Here is a 9,538-nt window from a genome sequence, read left to right as displayed (position 1 = left end):
ATTACTCTTCCTTAGTTAATCTCAGTGGGCCTTATATAGATGAGGGAAGTTGTCTTTGGCCTCATTTCATAGACCAGGAAACTGAAGCATGGACAGGAGTTAACCAAATTGAGCAGCGTGTCATGAGCGAGACTAGACTCAGAAGCTAATTTCCTCCGTCACTGTCCCGTGCTCTCTCCGTGCTGGATATGGCTATTGCAGAATAATCTTATTTATGGCCAAGGTCTAAGCTTTTGCTACTTGCTCCTAAACTTCGTAATTAGGTCCATATTTCTAAACAAATAAAACCAAACAAATAAAAAAAAAAATTAATTGTGCTAGTGAATCTGCTTGAAACATCTGGAATGGTTGGTGGAGTCTATGATATCATAAAATAGGTACAATGCTTGTGTCACAGCAAAAGGTGAAGACTTACTACCCAAACCATGCTGGGAGAAGCACTGCAAGCTGTTTGAACACCCTTTCTCCTGCCCTGCAAAGGCAGGAGGCAAAGGCAGCCTGAGAAAGAGCATTAGAATTCCACCTTAAATTCAAGCAGTAACATGCTTTTCAAAGAACAGCATGTACTGGGGGGTGATAGGCAGTGAACTTGACAGCTCATCACCCACCATTTCTGTCGTACGTAGGTTTCTTTTTTAATCACAGGCTCCCTGCAGTATTGCCTGCTGTATGATGCTTTAAGGGCAATGCTAGGACCTGATGTAGTTCTTAACCAATCATTAATCACTGGTTGGTATTTTGTGTTCTCAGAGGCACTGAGCTCAGCTAAAACTAAGCTAGGGGTAACTTCCCCAGTCAGTCACGGTGTAACAATTTTCCTCTAAAATGTTATGTATGGCTTGGTGCTACGAAGAAGTGTCCCGGTTCAATAGCTCTGGCAAGCAAAATTGTCTGTTCAGACAGCAAGGGGAACCCAGTGACAGAAAGACTGAGTTTGCAGCAACCTCCAAAGAGATGAGAGCAGAGAAAATAAACCAGACGCAGAACTTCAAGGACAAAGTAAAGCCCTTCTCCCCCCACCCTCAAGAGAAAGCATCACAGATACCCTCCTTTGAGGTAAAAAGACAGTTTGTGTGAAGGAGCTGCTTAATCATCTGCTCTGGCAAAAGGAGTTTGGTAACAGGCTCTTGTGCTGTAACAGGGCTCCGCTTAGGAGTTGCTCTGCTACAGCACTGCATGCAGACTGCATGTTAGACAAGACAGGAAAAAAAAAAACACCCTCTCATACTAATTTCCTTTTCTTGTAATAGCAGGTAACAAAAGACAATACCTGGGTTAAAAGCACAAGGCTAGAGCTCAGGGGAGGAGAGCTTTTCCTTTTGGCTTCACTGCAAATTTCTTGTGCTACTTTAACCTCTTGGTTCCAAATCAAGACACTTCTGAAAATCCCCATCACTCATCTAGCACAGGCTGTGTGTTCCAGTCTTCATAGTACTCTGCCTTCCACAACCTCTAAAGCAGCCTTCTTTAAGATACCTCAAAAAGGAAGACATTTGTCATGCTCCTGTTTTCAGTTCAGTAAAATGGGGAAAATGGGTATTTCCTGCAGAGTATAAGCTCTTCATTGTCAAAATATGGATGCAGGGATCTCATACAAGAGGTTCCTTCCTTGTGTGCTTTTTTAAAATGTGCATAATACAAAAAAATGACCATGCCCTTCTAAAACTAGCTCTTCAAATGCTATTTTTCATATCTGTATTGTGCTATCGTTTTCCCTGGAGGGTCAGCAAAGGCACAGAGTCCCTAAACTGGAAGAAATGAGGTATTTTCTATTTGTGCACCTACTCAAACGTTTGTGTAAAGATCAGTGCTGTCCCCTGGCTGCATGCTGCTTCTGGACTGTGGGGCATAATGTCAACCATTCACATAGGCCAAGCAGCAACCTTTGGGAATTGCTGGAGAAAGCTACTAAGGGGAGTGGGGGGGCGAGTCAGGGTGAAGGAAGGAGCAGAGGCCAGAAGACGACCCATCCCCTAAAGCCAGAGCAGAAAGAGCTCTCCAGAAAGGCTCACTTCAAGTTGTCCAGTTGCTTAGTTACAAGCCAATGAAGTGAAAGGCCTGACCTTGTAGAGGGCTATTGGGCCCACTGAAATTAAGCTCTTACTCTGCAGACTGGTCTCACTAGGCTGAAGCTAGCGCCCCTTGAACACCAGTCTGCTTGGATCTCACTTTTAGATAGAGAAAGAATTTAGTATTAATGCGGCTGTATTGCGTAGTCATACTGGAGTGCCATTATGGTTATTAAATGCCATCAGCTTTTGTCTAATTTCCACCCATTACTGACAGATAAAATTCTCAAAAAGAAAGGGCAGCCCTTTCTGTAAAAGCCCACAGTACTGCTTTAACCTTCTTTAACATGCTAAATTACCAGGGTTCTGCTGCATTAAGACAAATATATTGCACATAGTGCTGCACTTGCAAAAGCCATATGACTAGATCTTTTCCAACCAACAGGAAGGCAAACAAATTGTACTTGTTTTTTCTACAGAAAATATTTATTTGCAAGAAATGAAAAGCATAACATACTTTACTTAGCTACATATGTATTTAGGCTACAAAAGCAGGTAGTCTGTTCTCTTGTAGAATTAAGCAAACGATTTAAAAGGAAAAATAGCAATTTCTTTACACCCAATGGACATGTTTGCAGTGTGAACAATCAGGTGGGAACATATCCAGATGAGCAGTGCTTGTACAAAAATAGAGAGGCCATTGAACACACATACCTGGAGCTTAACAGACTTTTTGCAAAGGAACAGAAATACCGGCAGCCAGAAGAGGCTCCAATGCAGTTTACCAAGGAATTTAGGTGGCTATGCTTTTGCACAATTCAATATCACTGTCCTTTTTAACTTAGAGAGTTTTGTCCAAGTGTTTGCACAAAACCATACTCTATCAACATAAATGGGGGAGGGAGGGAGGAAGGAAAGATCAGCTGAAATGCTTTAGGGGTGTCACACACAGAGTGACTCGGAGTCACAGGGTCTTGTTTTTGATGGCCCAAGGCAACATTTTTTGGCCCCAGAAACTTATTTTTCTTCAAGCACACAGTCAGGTAATTTGCCCTTTGGAAGGTTCTGCAAATCTCAGAGAAACCGCGATGTTTTTACAGCACTGTGTGGCCCTCTGAGGGCAAACTGACCCCATTCACTTGCACCATACTGTGCCTGCAGGGTGGTTAGAGTGGTCGCACTCCCACGCAAGCAGGATTCCTTTGGTCCTCTAGCAGAAGACCACTTCAACAAATTGTGTTCCTTGAATTGTCGCTCCTTTTGACTATCTAACTTATAGCATTAAAAAAAAAAAAAAAAAAAAAAAGCATTCAAAGTTGGAATTCCACTAAACAAAAATGACACTTGAAGGCTGAACACAATAAAGCCTACTAAATTTTCTTGTACTGGGACACAGCTGTCTTACAGAAAAGCCAGACAGTCCATGCATACACACAAAATGACACAGTGCAACAACTCTCAGTCAACAGTAGCTAATAGGATAGACCTCAACAGCAATTCACATGACTGCTTTATGAATGTTTGGCGGCGTGGAATGTGACCAGGTTTCAGAAGGAAACATCTGGACTTTCTGTCGCACCAAGGGGAATGTGTGCTGTGTGTTCAGGCAGATGCCTTTATTTAGTAACACTTACTACATAAAAAAAAAAAACACACATCTTCTACGGTTTTTTTTAATTGCTCTTCATGCACATGTACACACACACACACACACTCACACTCATTCCTGCTAACTATACAAATGAAGAAAGCAAGATGCCGTTACTACAAGACCACTGAATTAGAATCAGATATGACAGAAGTCAGGTAAGAACAGAGTTCTGTTAACAAAAGAAAATTTGACTACCTGCCTCTGTTTTCCCCTCTCTCCCCTCTGCTGCCCTATTTATGGGTTGCTAAAGATTTTCTTTTTTTAAATCTGTATTGGAAAGGAAAATGAAATATATTATAAAGATTAGTTAGACATTTGTTTTATATAAAAAGGACTTCATAGTGTCAAAGAGCAAGGGGAAAAGAAGGTAAAAAAGGCAAGAGGAATTAATGAAAAAAGACCATTATTCCCGATTTAAGAAATTAAGAACTGAGAAGTCTGTCATGTCAAGAATACCTTCATCTATATCTTTCATCATTTCTTTAAGGCAGGTCTGTAACTATAGCTTTCCCATGTTTTGTTCTCACCTATTCAATCCCAACTCTGGGAAGAAAAGTATGGACATGGGCTTTACTGGTTATTACTAGATTACTGGTAATAACTTAAACAATATTCAAACTCCATTTCAACATCGTAAGTGAGAGTTCCCTGAAAGATGCACTCTTTTCAAAGCAGGAAGTCAGTTCAGGTCTATACCTACTAAAGCAAAGCAGGGCTAACATGAAAATCAGAAGCACAAGTGGAAGTTCCACTCTCGGTGCTAGAATCTCCAACTGCTGCTGATTAAGCAATGCAATACTCGCAAGGAGATGCTGAGGGTGCAATCCTAGTATGTCCACTGTCATTTTATTGGCCATGAGAAAGCTACAGTATTCTGATTGAATCCTTCTATCTTATTTGTAAATACATCAATGCATAAGCCAGTTCGTCTTTACAACCCTCAAAGGCATTTGTTCTTAACACTATAGTGCAAAGCAACAGTATCACAGCTCTACACTACTTATATAGGCTAATATAACTTCTGCAGTTATGAAGTACTGACCTACCATATCACCTTCAAAATACATAATGTTCCCTTTCTAATTAGTGACTTGAGAAAGAAATATTTTTGTTACTAAGAGTATAAAAATACTCCATATACTTCTTAGCTGCGTGCGTTTTGTACAATGGCCTCTTGGCATTAGCTAAAATCTAGAGCCCAAATGCTCTGCGGAAATCCCTCCCAATGTTGCAATTAACATCAGTCATTGCTTGACCTACCTTCTAAAAGCACCTAGACAGAATTCATTGCTGACAGTGTGGGGTGGGGTGGGGTAGAGGGCTGTTGGTTTATTAGCAGGAGGAAAGGGGAAAAAAGAAAATAAAAGTTTTTAATTCATTTTCAGCTTCACATCAGAGAAATCAAGAATAAGCTTGTATTGTGATACATTGTTATACAGAGAGATATGGAAGAGGTCGCCTGCCAGTATCAAGTCTACAGCCTCTAAAAACTGTAAGTGAGAAGCACGCTGCATTGTATCAGCTGGGATCTGGTCTAAGAACTTCAGCTTAATCCACTATTAGTCCGTGCTTCTGAAAAATATTGAATGGTACAGATAAAACAAGAGAAGTGCAGTAAAGAACTATAAATAGCCTAGCAAAAATACATTATCTACGCACTGGTAACAAGATTAGAGCCCTGTACTTGATATTTTTAAATATATATATATATAATATATATTAAAAAAAAATAATGCCCTACGTTCCTTCATAGCTTATCTCCCTAGAAGCAAAGAGCTGACAGATCTAGACATATTTTAATGCTATGGGCCAAAAGCTAAGTTTACTAGCAGGTAAAAAAATCGTGCTGAGGACCAGCCTAAGGGTTCAGCTAAAGATACTAAAGATCACATAAGTCTTCTAATAGAGGTGGCAATTAAGTAGCATGGAAGGCCTTTTCCTACACTGTGCATACATAAACATTACCCTGCTTACCGACCACTGGAAAAAATATACTGGCAGAAGGCTAAGACCTCAAATAATATAGCTGAGCTAATTAAAAGCACTTATGCTGGTATTCTCCCTGGATACCTCTCACTGCTCCTCTATACCCTTAATACAGAGCACCTAGAGCACCCATCCTGCGTAGGATGCAGCGCATCAACCCTCGGCCCACAGCTGGATTGCTGAGGTTCTGCAGTGCAACTGGATGTGGCCTGCCTCTTCTGTCCCTCATGCTAGGTACTTAACACAGGCAGAACTAACTCTGGAGATTATGAGGTCCTTGTTGCATAAAAGCACATGGATAGGCAATCTCAAAAGATATTTTGTCCTCTACTGTCTAAGAGAAACCAGTTCTGTTAAAAGCCCTGAAGAAAGATCATCAAAAACGTAACAAAGCATAGGTTTTTAAAGGCAATCCCTTATTATGAAGAAATTATATTTAATAAAAACAGACCCCAAAACAATGTGCATGACAGATAAAGCAATCCCAAAAGAGTACCTAGAAATAATTTAAAGGATGAGAGAAATTAAGATTATAGAACTAGATTATCAAACACTAACAAAAATATCAATATTGCCATATAGGTTCAAATGATTTAATTCAGTTGCCTGATCCAGACTATGACCGGTGTAAAATGCTTCAGACGAAAATGTGGCTTTCCCAATCAGCGTTGAACATGTCCAAATTAAGCAAACAAGAAAGGCAAAGCTTCAATGGTGACTAATGCAGTAGGTTTCAGGGAGGGACGTGGTTTGTTTTTTGTTATGTTTTCCATTCCTAGGAATACTAGGAAATAATTTATTATTATTATTATTTACACTGGAGTTAGCTGTACCTCTGCAATGGGACATGATCCAGTTACACATTAAACTGGGTAATGAGTATGAGCTCAGGTAGACTGGCCTTCCATTTATGCACAGTACAAGTAGCAAGATTAGCAAAGAGTAGCGCTGTGCCTGACAACCTGGGCCTATTTTGCAAAAGTCTGAAGCATTCACAATTTTACTCAGAGGTGGCAAACTGTGGGTGCTCTGAAAAAAACAAACACACAAGGTTGTTTAATTTTCTCACCTATGACATTGCCCCCTTATGCTGGCTAGCCATATGGTAGTCAAAGGGTCAGACCCAGCTTTCTCATTTCACTTTGCTGACCTCGTGTGGTTAAACAATGCTGCCATCCCTTGTGTCTCACCCTCAGTCACACCTACCAGTGGTTCATTATTAACATGGAGCCTTAAATCGTTGCATAAAAAAAAAAAAAAATACATGCAGAGGATCGAACAGAATCACTGTAAAGATGAAGCTTTAGGAAGGATACTGACCCATTCTGGGAAGGGAACTCTTGCAAGATGGACTACAGTGGCAATTTTCTTGTCACTGCCACCAAAGGTAAAATAATAAAAAGGCACTTGTATAGGCAAAGAGGGCATAATCTCAAAAGCATGTCTGCACACCAAAACTCATTATTAGTTCATGGAATCAGGTGCATCTTCCACTCACTGATGTGAAAGACCTTTGGCACTGTGGGGACTGCTTCAAAGCCAACTAATCCACTGGATTCTCTCCATTCATTTCACTCAGTTTTGAATTAGACACAGAGGCAAGCAAACAGGATAGCAAAGGAAGAAGTCTATGAAAGGAGCATGAAGAATAAGAAGGGAGCTAGTGTGGCAGTAGCTATAATAAAATACAAATCCAGTACAAAATAGAATACCTGCAGGAAATATCTATTGTACATGTAAAAAAAAAAGACTTGTAAGGCTAGATTAGTTCTTCCCTTATCATGAGAGGAAAAAAAAAAGTCAAAAAAAATTTTAATTGCATTTTTCTGCCACATCAGCCTGTTGAATTAGGGTTTCCACATTAAACCCATCCTTTGAGGAGTCTGAGTGCCCTCTTGTAGTAATTAGATAAAACCTGCTGGAAATCCTAGGCAGGTTTGACTGCGCCACTCCAAGGACAAATTGTGAGCAGAAGCACAGCCCAGGCAAAGGCATGACCAGGGTACTGAGAGAGGGAGAAACCCCAAAGGCAGCAGCTAAAAGGGACAACATGGTGCTTCCAAGGAAACATAACAGAGTAAGAGCAGCACAGGACCAGGATCAGACTTGAATACCACTCTTGTTTTTTCCACTAATCCTGGGCAAGTCACTCAATCTCCTTTATGTGCCTATCCCATCCCTCTTCTGTCTTGTCTGCTGTCTACGTACTCAACCTTTTAGCTCAGGGACTGTCTTGCCATACAATTGTTCAGCATCAGCATCTTCACCATGCTGTACAAGTCTGAACTGTGCCTAGCAGGGACTACAGATACCTCTATCTTTTTGGCTAAGTGGCTCATCTAAGATCCTGTGTCTCTGGAAAAGGAGACAGGAGGAAGAAGAAACTCATGACTTTCTAACATTTACTTTGGGGGATTAAAACTTAAGGGAGGGAGTGGTGGTCAGTGATTTTTGTGTATCTGGTTCAGACCAAACCACTTGCAGGGTTAGGAAAGTTTTAGTCTCTTCATTGCAGCTGCTTGAGCAAAATCTTGCAAAGCTAATAAATACTATTTACAACAGTAACAGGAGGGCGGTGAGGAAAGGAAAAAACACAGAACAATCTGAAACCATGTCTACATGAGAAATTCCATCAATGCATCTAGAAGCCAATAAATTAAATCCACATAGTCTTCTCATAAGGCACTTCTGTTTAAGCCTTCCATTGATTTCGTTTATGTTGGCAAGGAATTGACTTAAGCTAAATAAATTAGCCTTAAGCAGACTAAAGGACATCCATCCAAAACGCTGCACAAATTTAACAAAACCTGCTTTCTAAACAGATTTAGTTAAACCTGTGTAATTCTCCCACATAGGCAAAGTGTGACAAGACAGTGACCGATCTTTGCTTGAATTCTACAAGCTTGGAAAAGCAGTAGGGAAACCTACCGGGAATACTTCCAACCCAAAGAGAAACCTAACCCACTAAATGATGAAGGGCTGAAGGGAGAAGAGAGAAAGAGATAGAAGAGGACAATTCAGCACTCATTGTGCATCCCTCTCCTGCCTGTGCTGTTGGCCCAGTGTGTGTCCATTCTTGTGCCTTCAGAAGCAGACTGTGAACACAACTCTCACTCCCCTCAAAAAGGTTCAAGTGTTACAGGCCAGCAAGCACAGAGCTGTGGCTTGATTCTGAGCAGCATCATGTCACAACTCTTATTTCTCTTCATTTCCTTCTCCCAGGTAACCTAACCCACATGCTCCCATCGATTTTGCATATCCCACTCTTCTACAGAATGTCTTTGTGCTCAGATTAGAACGTGTGCATGCGCACACACAGATCAATCATCAGCATACTGCTGGCATCACCTGCCATCATAATTCAATCCTGTCCTTGCAGCATCAGACAGGAAAGGAATAAAAGCAAAGACAGGGATTGTATGTTAAGTGAGGAAGGGAGTTACAAGGACATGAGATCCCATCTGCAGTCACAGCCACACCAGTCAATGCAGAAGTTGAACTCCCTCTCTTTTGTGCTTTGGTTCACTGAGGATGACAAGTCAGAGTTGGTGGGGGGGAGGCAGGGGGTAGGGAAGGGGGCACCTTTGGTTGAAAATATGGAGGAAAAGGGGAAAGTGAAAAAAAAGGCTTTTTTTTGTTTGTTTTTAAGAGGTGGCATTGACTCTTCTGTCTAGTTCAATTATCTTCAGTGTTTCATTTCCTTCTAGTTCTGAGCTGACCCTGTAAGGGGGGAAAAAAAAAAAAGCGAAGGTTAAAACTAATAGTCATTTTTAAAAGTGCATATCCTGAATTGGCTAACGCTAATAAGGTGCTTGTTATATGCCAGGTACTTGTCCATTGGAGTACAGTAGCATATTGAATTAGTCATCTCCTTGGCCTCGGATTCAACTTT

At 40.8% G+C, this 9,538-nt stretch overlaps 1 protein-coding gene across 2 annotated transcripts in view; it reads right to left on the bottom strand.

Moving 5' to 3' along the window:
• Positions 1–2,473: 2,473 nt before the first annotated feature.
• The window catches only part of CREB3L2 (cAMP responsive element binding protein 3 like 2), an 84,494-nt gene continuing 77,429 nt past the window's right edge, over positions 2,474–9,538 (bottom strand). For both annotated transcript variants that reach the window (XM_062589913.1, XM_062589922.1), the window contains exon 12: positions 2,474–9,366. In XM_062589913.1, the coding sequence (XP_062445897.1) occupies positions 9,291–9,366 (76 nt within the window). In that variant the 3' untranslated portion in view covers positions 2,474–9,290. The remainder of the gene's footprint in view (positions 9,367–9,538) is intronic.

Source organism: Rhea pennata, chromosome 1, assembly GCF_028389875.1.
Source record: "Rhea pennata isolate bPtePen1 chromosome 1, bPtePen1.pri, whole genome shotgun sequence".
Lineage (NCBI taxonomy): Eukaryota > Metazoa > Chordata > Aves > Rheiformes > Rheidae > Rhea > Rhea pennata.
Note: the sequence above shows the minus strand (reverse complement) of the source record. Positions and strands in the feature narration are given on the sequence as shown.